The sequence below is a fragment of the Moschus berezovskii genome, chromosome 5, assembly GCF_049115385.1.
Source record: "Moschus berezovskii isolate FMDL1 chromosome 5, NW_MosBer_1.0, whole genome shotgun sequence".
NCBI lineage: Eukaryota > Metazoa > Chordata > Mammalia > Artiodactyla > Moschidae > Moschus > Moschus berezovskii.
Genome location: NC_142464.1, coordinates 70,063,454 through 70,077,774, shown reverse-complemented (window position 1 = coordinate 70,077,774; position 14,321 = coordinate 70,063,454). Strand labels below are relative to the sequence as shown.

At 37.8% G+C, this 14,321-nt stretch overlaps 1 protein-coding gene across 1 annotated transcript in view; it reads right to left on the bottom strand.

Moving 5' to 3' along the window:
- Positions 1–261: 261 nt before the first annotated feature.
- SLC30A9 (solute carrier family 30 member 9) overlaps positions 262–14,321 on the bottom strand; it is a 100,772-nt gene continuing 86,712 nt past the window's right edge. The window contains exon 18 of the mRNA XM_055433949.2: positions 262–3,765. Coding sequence (XP_055289924.2) covers positions 3,721–3,765 — 45 coding nt within the window. The 3' untranslated portion in view covers positions 262–3,720. The remainder of the gene's footprint in view (positions 3,766–14,321) is intronic.

Sequence of the window (14,321 nt, the reverse complement as noted above, 5' to 3'; positions counted from 1 at the left end):
TTAAAGACACACACATATTTTGTATTTTGCTTCACAAATTCTAAACTGTACTGCTTTTATTTTCAATATGTTTTGATTTGGAGGAGGGAGATATGCCCTCTCAAAATACTGATTTACTTTGAATAACTAATGTGGCTCAGTTTCTTGTGAAAAAGGAAACACAGTGGGGCTTCCTACAGGATTAGTACAGAATTCAACCTGGACCCCACTAGAGGCTGGTTCTACACTCAATCTTTTGTTGTTTTAATTTTTGTACTTTTTTCCTCCTAAATATACTATATAGGCATATCTCAAAAGACATAACCCAACTAACATGTTCCAATAATCTTATTTTGTCAAAATGTAGTGATACAGTACAGTATGTGTCACTAAGGAATATAAATGTTTTAATTTTCACTTTACCAAGCATATGATATTCTAACAGTATATTAATAATAGTTCTCTTTATACTAAAAATGGATTATAAAACAATTAAGGATTTTTATATTTAGTTTTGTAAAACTGAGGACACCCACAAATTAACAACTATGCTCAAGAAATAATAAATTGTTTGGAAACAAAGGCATGATATTTAAGGTTAGCACATGAGGTAAAGAAGTATTTGTTTAACAACCATTTATTTATCAGGGGGGAAAAATCCCAAACTAAGAAATAAAATATTTTTATTTACATACAACATTTATTAAGGAAGAACGTATCCTGAGGGACTAGGGAAATCTAACCTGCCACAGAGATCAGACAGATGAAATACAATGCAATAGAAACAAAAATTTTCTCTTTTCCATAAAACCAAGTCTAGAGATGCTAGTAAACTTAAATGCAAATATAAAGGCTGCCAGACCAATCTTCTATATAAATGCTTTCCAAAGTTCCATTTCAGAGACAAAGATGAGGGATTTAGGGGGGACAATCTTTGAATCAACATTTTACCTTCAATTCTTTGCTTCACTGACTTCTGACAGTTTGGCAAATTGGGGGTCATCACATTTAAAAGAAATGCCAAAGCTTGACAAATGCAATCTAAGAAAAATAGTATAAATTCCAAATGCCTGTGCAATTTTCTGTAGTTTCCAGCATTCTCAAAAAGTTATCAGATTTAAAACTTAAGCCATTTCCTTTAGATGGTATAATTTTACCAAAAAGCATTACCCAAAGTATAGGATAATTAAGGTAACACACTGAAATCATATACCCAAAATTCAAATCTAATGCCATTTTGTTGTTCTGGGTTATTTAGTGTGTAGGAGGATGTATGCAGATATAAGTTTATTTTTGAAAAAACTTGAAGGCTTTCCCAATCTGATTCTATCTTACAGTTTCCTAGGTATATGTTAGGAATCTCCTTCTTTGGAACTGAATATTACTGGCCACTAACATAGTCCACTTAAAAATAGATCTCTACTCCTCATCCTCTGCTGTGGTCTGAGAGACATGCCACCTTCCATAGTCTGGGGCCTGTTACTTACAGCCAGAACTGAAAACAAGTATATTTCACCTTTGCTAATTTCCAGATTTCAGCTTAATACAAAGAGAAGTAATGGCCTTAACTGACCTCTTCTCTGTCCAACATTAGACATTATCTTAAAGAAAGGGGATCAAATTCCCTGATTTCAGAATTCAAATTTGACTCTCACTTAAAAAAAAAAAGGACCAGTGTTGTTATACATTAAATTCCTAGAAAGGCTGTACTTCTTTATGTCAAATTTCACTTAAACTTTAAAGTATCAGTGCAGGACAAGACTGGAAAGAAAGGACAGAAACATAAAATTCAATCATGATTTAAGAACAGGTATTACTTCAATCAAAATCATATTAGAAAAGTCAAAGAAGTATCAGGAATTGGCTTCTTTCAGGGAGTCCTTTAAACAAAATCTACCATTTGGAATAACTATTGCACATCAACTTGAGATTTTTTTTTAATAAGTTAATATTCTTGCCGATGTGATATTTTTCAGAGTAATTTCACTAGGAGGAAATTGGATATAATTTGGTACCTTTCCATATGGCACTGACATGGAATAACAAAATGGCAAGTGGGAAAGGGAAGGGAGGAAGACATGGAAAATACAGAGTGAATTATAATGGGTAAAAAAAGTTTCTTAAAAAGGGCAAAGAATTTGAAACCATAAGAACAAATTGTGGGTGTATACAGATACATGTATAAAAGAGCTTTATATCTTAAAAAATAAAATTGGAATGTTATTTCACTTAAAATGTACAGTATGCAAAATGTTTTGTAATGGTAAAAAATGTACACCAAACTAGATTTTCACAATTTTCCAGTAAATGACAGTTCTGTGTCAAAAAATTACCACTACAAACCCCTTTAATCAAATGTTTATTTTTTGTTTCTGGCATTACAATTTGCTATAATTGATAAACTTCAATCTAACTAAGTTCATAGACACTGACCTAGGTCCTTAAACACCCCCTTATCCAGCAAAGAGATTATTCACCCAGCCATCACTCTTGCATGGACAATGCTCACTGGTACCTAAACAATTTAAAGTGCACGTGAACTGGTTTGATGAATGGAGAGACACAGCTGTAGTTCTGCACTAAGTTTTCAATTACTGAATTGCATGTTTTTTTCACCTTGATACTTTATGATCATTAGAAAGCTACTTACATAATGTTATAATCATACTTTATGCTAAATGCCCATTTGTAACTGCAAGAAACTCATGTTATACTATTGACTATGATATTAAACAAAGTCATGGTCACAAGTTTCTGTATAAGAGGTTTACGTCTCTATCTCTTAAAGCAAGAAATATCACACAGTTCAGATTGACATAAGTAGTGCCTCTTTTAAAATAAATTAAAAATAAAATGCTGTGGTGTCTGTAAAATTATAAATATTTCTAGTCCACTTTACAGAATGTTAAAATGCTTATAAATGCATTATCTCCTAGTAAATACACATGGCAGCATTGGAGCCAGTTAAAGACAAAAACTAAAAACCAGTCACCACACTGGCCCATGGAAATATCTAGTGTTATTTTATATTTCCTACCATTAGAAAAATTAAACTAAATAAGGAAAAAAAAACAAAGGAGAAAAAAGAAATTTTACAAAATGGCAACTAGCATGACCTAAAAGAGTGTACTGAAGTTATCTTCCTTCAATTTAGTAACAAAGTCCTATTGGAATGAACATTTATGGATAACTAAGTTATCAGGACAGTGTTCCTCTTAGTGCTCAGGGCAAAAATACAAGCTATGTCGAAATAATTTCTACATTCTATAAGGAAAGACAGACTATGAAAACGGAGTGACTTTTAAAAACCAGAATACAAGATTTAGCCAGAATGTTCAAGATTGACAGGTTTTGAAGGAGTGAAATCTTCACTGGCAACAAAATAAAAAATCATAATCTTATGGATGCTGCTTATTTTTACCCATGTGAAGGAAGGAAACATGATTGCATATACAATACACACTGACAGGCTAAAATAAGAAATTATGAACAATTTAAATAACTAAAACGTTTCCCACTGAAACATAAAAACATGATTTCCAAATTGATTCAACTTGTAATATGTCTCTTAAAAGAAGCTGTTTTAGTTCTATGGACTGTTGAATTGCCCTTTTCATATAAATACTTGCTCCATCTTCAAATAAACGGCTTCCGAATGGCATTGATTCCCTCAGTGTGGGAAAGCAGTCTTCGCAAATTTGGTTTCAAGGCTCCCTCCAAGGTGATTCATCCCAATGAGGTCTATAATATCTCTAAATCTACATGTCGAACTTCAGGATTTCGTTTCTGGAAGGAAAAAAATCACCATTACAATATTAATAGCAAAGACAATCTTCCATTTCCTTTATTCCTTTTTATCAATTTTACTTTATTTACTTAGATGCACCATATGGCATGTGGGATCTTAGTTCCCCGACCAGGGATCATACCCATGTGCCTTCAGCATTGGAAGCTCAGAGTCTCAACCACTGGACTGCCAGGATAGTCGCTCTTTTTCTTTCGCTCCCATGAAAACATTTGGTCAAACTATTTCACTGTAGCATAGTATCAAGAGAAATATTTACAAAGGGAAAAACACAAGATCAATAGATAATGACCAATTATACACTACAAACAGTAACAGTAAGTAGTCCAACCTCCCTGAGTTTTGTCCATATGTTCATTAACACAATAATGAATTAAGAATCTAGTACGTGCAAAGTATTGCAAAGCAGTGCAAATACTTTCATTTGTGGTGAAAATCACTGCAGAACAATAATCAGAACTAAGCTGATATTAACTTATTTTACATATTCCAGTAACAGTCCATATAAGTAGAGCTATGGTTATTAAATAAGACTCTGCTTCTGACCCTGAGGGACTTAGTTTAGTCAGAGGTAAGTATATGAATAACCTTTATGAGTTAAAGCATTATAACTAATAATAATAATCAGTTAACATTTAATGAGCAGTTACTCTTGTGTCAAACACTGTGTAAGAGGCTTCACGGAATAGTGTGTGCTTTAAAACTGTCATAATAACCCAATTATTTCCATTTTACATATGGGAAAACTGAACGTTAAAGAAATTAACTAACCACCCAAAGTCAAACAGCTAGTAAGTGGAGGAGGCAAGACAGATTTCAGGCCTGACTCCAGACCCCAAAGCTCGTAACTATTTTTATGTACTAAATAATGATTCTGGTTACAATAACGTGAGATCTACTACTTTCGTTCATGAGATCCAGAAAGAATTCACTGAGGATACAATATCTAACCAAGGTTTGAATACAGTGAATTTTCCAGACAGATGAGGAAAAGGGTCTAGACAGAAGAAACAACATGAGCAAAGTCAGAGAGCCCACGAATACGCACTGGCAAAATGGTATAATCATCACAGAAACTGCAAAAAGGGAGGGTTAGTAATAAGGCTGGAAAGATAAGCAGAAGTCAGAATGTAGAAAAATCTAAAGAAATTTCAACAACAAAAATTAATATATGCCTAGACTGTAGCAAGCACTGAAGTATACAACAATGAACAAGAAACAAATAGAACTTGACCTGAAAGAACTTATCTTTAGTGAGGAAACACATGTTAAGTAAGCAGACATTATAATGTTATGTTACTACAGAGAAAGTTAAGATTTGGGAGGATTTTCCCACTATGGATATGATGCATTTACACAAGAACTTTCCTTTTGACTTGAGATTAATTGTACCTTATGACCACCTTCTCCTCCTTTCCTCCTGCAGGAGAAGGGGACAACAGAGGATGAGATGGTTGGATGGCACCTCCAACTCAGTGGACATGAATCTGAGTAAACTCTAGGAGATGATGATGGACAGGGAGGCCTGGCATACTGTGGTCCATGGTGTTGCAGAGAGTCGGACACGACTGAGCGACTGGACTGAACTGAACTGAACTGATAACCCTATGCTTCCCTCATACCTCAGCCTGTAAAGAATCTGCCTGCACTGCAAGAGACCTGGGTTCGGTTTCTGGGTCAGGAAGATTCCCTGGAGAAGGAAATGGCAACCCTCTCCAGTATTCTTGCCTGGAGAATCCCATGGACAAAGGAGCCTAGGAGGCTACAGTCCATGGGCTGGTAAGAGTTGGACACAATTTAAGTGACTAAACCACCACAACCACATTATTCAGGGATGTTTTCACCTAAAAGTGTAGGCAAAATGTGGCTTCTTGGTTTGAAAGGCTTATATAACTCAAAAACATGAGATAATTCAGTCTATTAATGATTTCAGTTCAGTTCAGTCGCTCACAGCGTCCAACTCTTTGACACCCCATGGACTGCAGCATGCCAGGCTTCCTTGTTCATCACCAACTCCCGGAGCTTGGTCAAATTCATGTCCATCGTGCTGGTGATGCCATCCAACCATCTTATCCTCTGTTGTCCCCCTCTCCTCCTGCCTTCAGTCTTTCCCAGCATCAGGGTCTTTTCCAATGAGTCAGTTCTTTGCATCAGGTGGCCAAAGTATTAAGAGTTTAAGCTTCAGCATCAGTACTTCCAAAGAATATTCAGGACTGATTTCCGTCAGGATTGAATGGTTTGATCTCCTGGCATTCCAAGGGACTCTCAAGAGGCCTCTCCAACACCACAGTTCAAAAGCATCAATTCTTCGACGCTCAGCTTTCTCTATAGTCCAACTTTCATATCCATACATGACTACTGGAAAAACCATAGCTCTGACTAGACAGACTTTTATCGGCAAAGTAGTATTTCTGCTTTTTAATATGCAGTCTAGGTTGGTCATAGTTTTTCCTCCAAGGAGCAAGGGTCTTTTCATGGCTGCAGTCGCCATCTGCAGTGATTTTGGAGGCCCCCAAAATTAAGTCTATCACTGTTTCCATTGTTCCCCATCTACTTGCCATGAAGTGATAGGACCAGATGCTATGATCTTAGTTTTCTGAATGTTGAGTTTCAAGCCAACTTTTTGACTCTCCTCTTTCACTTTCAACAAGAGGCTCTTTAGTTCTGCTTCATTTTCTGCCATAAGGGTGGTGTCATCTGCCTATCTGAGGTTATTGATATTTCTCCTGGCAATCTTGATTCCAGCTTGTGCTTCATCCAGTCCTGCATTTTGCAAGATGTACTCTGCACATAAGTTAAATAAGCAGGGTGACAATATACAGCCTTGACGGATGCCTTTCTTGATTTGGAACCACGTCCATTTGTTGTTCCACGTCCAGTTCTAACTGTTGCTTCCTGACCTGCATACAGATTTCTAAGGAGGCAGGTCAGGTGGTCTGGTATTCCCATCTCTTTCAGAATTTTCCACAAGTTACTGTGATCCACACAGTCAAAGGTTTTGGTGTAGTCAATAAAGCAGAAGAAGATGTTTTTCTGGAACTCTCTTGCTTTTTCGATGATCCAGCGGATGTTGGCTATTTGATCTCTGGTTCCTCTGCCTTTTCTAAATCCAGCTTGAACATCTGGAATTTTCTTGGTTCACGTACTGTTGAAGCCTGGCTTGGAGAATTTTGAGCATTACTTTGCTGGCGTGTGAGATGAGTACAGTCGTGCGGTAGTTTGAGCATTCTTTGGCACTGCTTTTCTTTGGGAATGTAATGAAAACTGACTTTTTCCAGTCCTGTAGCCACTGCTGAGTTTTCCAAATTTGCTGGCATGTTGAGCGCAGCATTTTCACAGCATGATCTTTGAGGGTTTGAAATAGTTCAACTGCAATTACACCTCTACTAGCTTTCTTCATAGTGATGCTTCCTAAGGCTCACTTGACTTCACATTCCAGGATGTCTGGCTCTAGGTGAGTGATCACACCACTGTGGTTATCTGGGTCATGAAGATCTTTCTTGTACAGTTCTTCTGTGTATTCTTGCCACCTCTTCTTAATATCTTCTGCTTCTCTTAGGCCCATACCATTTCTGTCCTTTATCGAGTCCATCTTTGCATGAAACTTTACCTTGGTATCTCTAATTTTCTTGAGGAGATCTCTAGTCTTTCCCATTCTATTGTTTTCCTCTATTTCTTTGCATTAATTGCTGAGGAAGGCTTTCTTATCTCTCCTTGTTATTCTTTGGAACTCTCCATTCAGATGGGTATATCTTTCCTTTTCTGCTTTGCCTTTAGCGTCTCTTCTTTTCTCAGCTATTTGGAAAGCCTCCTCAGACAACCATTTTGCCTTCTTGCATTTTATTTTCTTGGGGATGGTCTTGATCACTGCCTCCTGTACAATGTCATGAACCTCCATCCATACTTCTTCAGGTACTCTATCAGATCTAATCCCTTGAATCTATTTCTCATTTCCACTGTATAATCGTAAGGGATCTTATTTAGGTCATACCTGAATAGTCTAGTGGTTTTCCCTACTTTCTTCAATTTAAGTCTGAATTTGGCAGTAAGGAGTTTATGAATTGAGCCAGAGTCAGCTCCCATTCTTGTTTTTGCTAACTATATAGAGCTTCTCCATCTTTGGCTGCAAAGAATATAATTAATGATTTAATGGCTTCTAATTAAATCACATGCATGGTCAGTTGCATCTGACTCTTTGTGACCCCCATGGATTGCAGCCCGTCAGGGTCCTCTGTATATGGAATTTTCCAAGCAAGAATACTGGAGCAGGTTGTCATTTCCTACTCCAGGGGATCTTCCTGATACAGAGATTAAAACTGCATCTCCTGCACTGGCAGGTGGATTCTTTACCACTGAGCCACCTGGGATGTCCCAATTAAAGCACAGTTCAGTTCAGTTCAGTCGCTCAGTCGTGTCCGACTCTTAGCGACCCCAAACCACATCACGCCAGGCCTCCCTGTCCATCACCAACTCCCGGAGTTCACTCAAACTCATGTCCATCGAGTCGGTGATGCCATCCAGCCATCTCATTCTCTGTCGTCCCCGTCTCCTCCTACCCACAATCGCTCCCAGCATCAGACTCTTTTCCAGTGAGTCAACTCGTCGCATGAGGTGGCCAAAGTATTGGAGTTTCAGCTTTAGCATAAGTCCTTCCAATGAACACCCAGGACTGATCTCCTCTAGAATGGACTGGTTGGATCTCCTTGCAGTATAAGGGACTCTCAAGAGTCTTCTCCAGCACCACTGTTCAAAAGCATCAATTCTTCGGCGATCAGCTTTCTTCACAGTCCAACTCTCACATCCATACATGACCACGGGAAAAACCATAGCCTTGACTAGACGGACCTTGGTTGGCAAAGTAATGTCTCTGCTTTTTAATATGCTATCTAGGTTGGTCATAACTTTCCTTCCAAAGAGTAAGCGTCTTTTAATTTCATGGCTGCAATCAGCATCCACAGTGATTTTGGAGCCCAAAAAAATAAAGTCTGACACGGTTTCCACTGTTTTTCCATCTATTTCCCATGAAGTGATGGGACCAGATGCCATGATCTTTATTTTCTGAATGTTGAGCTTCAAGCCAACCTTTTTACTCTCCTCTTTCACTTTCATCAAGAGGCCTTTGAGTTCCTCTTCACTTTCTGCCATAAGGGTGATGTCATCTGCATATCTGAAGTTACTGATATTTCTCCTGGCAATCTTGAGTCCAGCTTGTGCTTCTTCCAGCCCAACGTTCCTCATGATGTACTCAGAATATAAGTTAAATAAGCAGGGTGACAATATACAACCTTGACGTACTCCTTTTCCTATTTGAAAACAGTCTGTTGTTCCATGGCCAGTTCTAACTGTTGCTTCCTGACCTGCATACAGGTTTCTCAAGAGGCAGGTCAGGTGGTCTGGTATTCTCATCTCTTTCAGAATTTTCCAGTTTATTGTGATCCACACAGTCAAAGGCTTTGGCATAGTCAATGAAGCAGAAATAGATGTTTTTCTGGAACTCTCTTGCTTTCTCCATAATCCAGCGGATGTTGGCAATTTGATCTCTGGTGCCTCTGCCTTTTCTAAAACCTGCTTGAACATCTGGAAGTTCACGATTCACATATTGCTGAAGCCTGGCTTGGAGAATTTTGGGCATGACTTTACTAGCGTGTGAGATGAGTGCAATTGTGCGGTAGTTTGAGCATTCTTTGGCATTGCCTTTCTTTGGGATTGGAATGAAGACTGACCTTTTCCAGTCCTGTGGCCACTGCTGAGTTTTCCAAATTTGCTGGCATATTGAGTGCAGCACTTTCACAGCATCATCTTTCAGGATTTGAAATAGCTCAATTGGAATTCCATCACCTCCACTAGCTTTGCTCGTCGTGATGCTCTCTAAGGCCCACTTGACTTCATATTCCAAGATGTCTGGTTCCAGGTGAGTGATCACGCCATTGTGATTATCTTCGTCGTGAAGATCTTTTTTGTACAGTTCTTCTGTGTATTCTTGCCACCTCTTCTTAATAGCTTCTGCTTCTGTTAGGTCCATACCATTTCTGTCCTTTATCGAGCCCATCTTTGCATGAAATGTTCCCTTGATATCTCTAATTTTCTTGAAACGATCTCTTGTTTTTCCTATTCTGTTGTTTTCCTCTATTTCTTTGCATTGATCGCTGAGGAAGGCTTTCTTATCTCTCCTTGCTATTCTTTGGAACTCTGCATTCAGATGCTTATATCTTTCCTTTCCTCCTTTACTTTTCACTTTTCTTCTTTTCACAGCTATTTGTAAGGCCTCCTCAGACAGCCATTTTGCTTTTTTGCATTTCTTTTCCATGGGGACGGTCTTGGTCCCTGTCTCCTGTACAATGTCACGAACCTCCGTCCAGAGTTCATCAGGCACTCTATCTATCAGATCTAGACCCTTAAATCTATTTCTCACTTCCACTGTATAATCATAAGGGATTTGATTTAGGTCATATCTGAATGGTCGAGTGGTTTTCCCTACTTTCTTCAATTTAAGTCTGAATTTGACAATAAGGAGTTCATGATCTGAGCCACAGTCAGCTCCTGGTCTTGTTTTTGCTAACTGTATAGAGCTTTTTCATTTTGGGCTGCAAAGAATATAATCAATCTGATTTCGGTGTTGACCATCTGGTGATGTCCATGTGTAGAGTCTTCTCTTGTGTTGTTGGAAGAGGGTGTTTGCTATGACCAGTGCGTTCTCTTGGCAAAACTCTATTAGCCTTTGCCCTGCTTCATTTCGTGCTCCAAGGCCAAATTTGCCTGTTACTCCAGGTGTTTCTTGACTTCCTACTTTTGCATTCCAGTCCCCTATAATGAAAAGGACATCTTTTTTGGGTGTTAGTTCTAAAAGGTCTTGTAGGTCTTCATAGAACTGTTCAACTTCGGCTTCTTCAGCATTACTGGTTGGGGCATAGGCCTGGATTACTGTAATATTGAATGGTTTGCCTTGGAAACAAACAGAAATCATTCTGTCATTTTTAAGACTGCATCCAAGTACTGACAAAATAAGCTTAAAAATAATAAGCTTATTTGATTATGATAAGAATAAATACACTTAAGAATGGCTAACTTGTTAATTATTCTCCAATCTATACTGTGACGTTCTGTTTCTAATAGTGTTTCTAATAAGAGTAAAGCCAAAATAAAGAATTAATTTTTAAAGTCCGTTATTTCCCCTAAAAACAGACAGAATGGAAATTTAACATATATTCATTCACCAATTACCCGGCATAAAAAGAATCATCTCACATTTTATTAAGAACAATGGTTTTCAAAGTTTGGTCCAAGGATTACTGGGTTACTGAGATATTTTCAGGGGTGACTTCAAGGTCAAACTATTTTTCTAATTACAGTAAGATGCTTTTTGTCTTTTGTACTATGCTGACATTTCCTCCAATGGCATAAAAGCAATGGTGGATAAAACTGCTGGGACCTTCACACAACTCAAGACAACTTACACCAAACAGTAGACATTCATTTTGCTTCTTTACTGCCACCCCATTTTTTTTTAAAGCCAGTTTCACTTTGAGATGTCCTTCATGAAGCAGTAAAAAGTACTGATTTATTAAATTGAAATCCTTGAATACAATTTTTAAAAAATGTTTTGTGACAAAATGGGAAGGATGTAGTATGTATACAGCCCTCTAGTTCCACACCAAAGTCTGATGTCACAAGGAAAGGAACATGACTGCTTGAATTACAAGCTCAATCAGATGCTTTTTATCTGAACACCAGTTTTACTTGAAAGAATAACTAACAAACCATGGTTATTCAAATCTGGTTATTTGGTAGGCACCCTCTTAGGAAATAAAATGAGTCTACTTCAAGAAAAACAACTAATAGTACTTTGTTGCTAATAATAAAATGCAAGCTTTCAGGTCAAAATTAGGATGCTGAAAAACTCATATCCACCATGATGAGTCTGACAGCCTCCCAATATTTAGAAATGTATCAACATTTGAATGATGTGCATAAATTCAATGAGCCAGTATTTTTGAATGATGTGCATAAATTCAATGAGCCAGTATTTTCCAAATGACCAATTCATAATGCTAAAGAATCATGCATGGGTTAAAAGATCCCATCATACAGAGAACAAAGATAGGCTAACAGATTTTAATATAATAGTGTATAGGAGAGAACTTATTGTACCCAAAGAGAGGTCTGACAGTTGCTTTTGGCTATTGGGAGGTAATCTTTCAGTCAGTTCAGTTCAGTCGCTCAGTCGTGTCTGACTCTTTGCGACCCCATGAATCACAGCACACCAGGCCTCCCTGTCTATCACCAACTCCCGGAGTTCACTCAAACTCATGTCCATTGAGTTGGTGATGCCATCCATCCATCTCATTCTCTGTCATCCCCATCTCCTCCCGCCCCCAATCCCTTCCAGCATCAGAGTCTTTTCCAGTGAAGTTCACTGATTCCTAGAATGTCTACGTTCACTCTTGTCATCTCTTGTTTGACCACTTCCAATTTGCCTTGATTCATGGACCTAACATTCCAGGTTCCTATGCAATATTGCTGTTTACAGCAACATACCTTGCTTCTATCACCGGTCAGATCCACAACTGGGTATTGGTTTTGCTTTGGCTCCATCCCTTCATTCTTTCTGGAGTTATTTCTCCACTGATCTCCAGTAGCATACTGGGCACCTACCAACCTGGGGAATTCCTCATTCAGTATCCTATCATTTTGCCTTTTGATACTGTTCATGGGGTTCTCAAGGCAAATATACTGAAGTGGTTTGCCATTCCCTTCTCCAGTGGACCACATGCTGTCAGACCTCTCCACCATGACCTGTCCGTCTTGGGTGGCGCCACATGGCATGGCTTAGTTTCACTGAGTTAGACAGGGCTGTGGTCCATGTGATCAGATCAATTAGTTTTCTGTGATTATGATTTCAGTGTGTCTGCCCTCTGATGCCCCCTCGCAATACCTACCGTCTTAGGCCCTTGGAAATCCTGCCTGATAATTATGTTTTTGTTTATCTTTGGCCACATGGTGGCTGCTGTATCTTCAGAAAGGGGTAGAGACTAAAGGTGTCAGCTCTTCCTTAGAGGGGCTGGAGATGAGAGATCGGCTACTCAAGTAGTCAACTACAGAGCCCCAAGAAAACTGGATACCAAAGCTCAGGTGAGATTCTCTGGTTGGCAGCACTCCATGCAAACTATCACACATCATTACCCTGAATGTAACTGTCCATGACTCCATGGGGAGAGGACAGTGACACTCCAGGTTCAGAACTCTGCTCTATACACCTCTTCCTGTGGCTAGCTTTAATCGGTATCCTCTCACTGTAACAAACCATTCGGTGAGTTCTGTGAGTCCTCCTAGTGAATTATCAAACCTGAGGATAGTCTTAGAAACTCCTTAAACTTTGCAACTGGTATCACAAATGAAGATGGTCTTGTGGACTGTGCCCTCTAACTTCAAACACTGTATGAAAAGTTCATTGAATGCTTTCATATTTCACATCACAACTAAGCTTTAAGAGGTTACCAATTGCCAGGTTTTGATATAATATTAAAAAAGAATATAACACGTAGCTTTTTAAATGAATAAATATTCTTAAATTTCTCAACTGTAATTTATAGTTTGGTAAGTATCAATAAATATAACCTCCCAAAGAAAGATGGAGTCCTCAATAATATTTAAGACTGTAGAATCCTAGTATCAAAATATGTGACAATTATTCATCTAGAAGTTCTGAAAATCATCCCTGATAAAGCTCATGAACTATAAAATTAACATTAACAAAATCATCAAAATTAAAACAAATACATTAACAAAATCATCTTTTTTTGAAGTGCTCTATAAATCTCATTACATACGTAGATTCTAAAAGATAGTAAAATAATGATAGAAATGTTTCCCTTCAATTTGTCGTTTCTCATCAATTTTTAACAATACTAAAGATTGATCAACATCAACTAAGGAAAATTCACTGCCTTCAACAAGCTATAGATGTTAAAAATTATTTACAAGTTTTCTTCACTGTAAACAATTAGAACTCAAATGTCAACAAATGACAATTTGAGAACACAGAGGTATTTTTAAAGCCAGTCCGGTTACGTAATATTTTAGCAAAAAAACGATAGGCTGTAATGCTATCCAACTGAACAGAAACAAACAGAATATATAAATTAATGTCAGACAGATTAAAGAAGGATGTATATATTTAAAGTCTTTTTTTTTTTTTTTACTTTTGAACACAATCTAAGGTTTCCCCTTTACCTTTCTCTAGAAATATTAGAGACCACTTCTTACTTAAAGACAAACAAACCTCTGATTATTTTAGAAACTAAGCAATCAGTATAGAAGAGGGGTTAAAAATACTGAATCTTAAACTAAATAATAAAGGTTCAAATCCCAAGTCTCCTATTTCCTTGAGTATATTATCTAACTTCTCTAACCTGGTCATTTTGTTGACCATAACTACCGATACATTATGAGGTTACCAAGAAGATAAAAGCACAGAAGTAATGCAATTAGCAAAGTGCCTGACACAGATAAATATTCAAAAAATAGGTGACACTGTTAG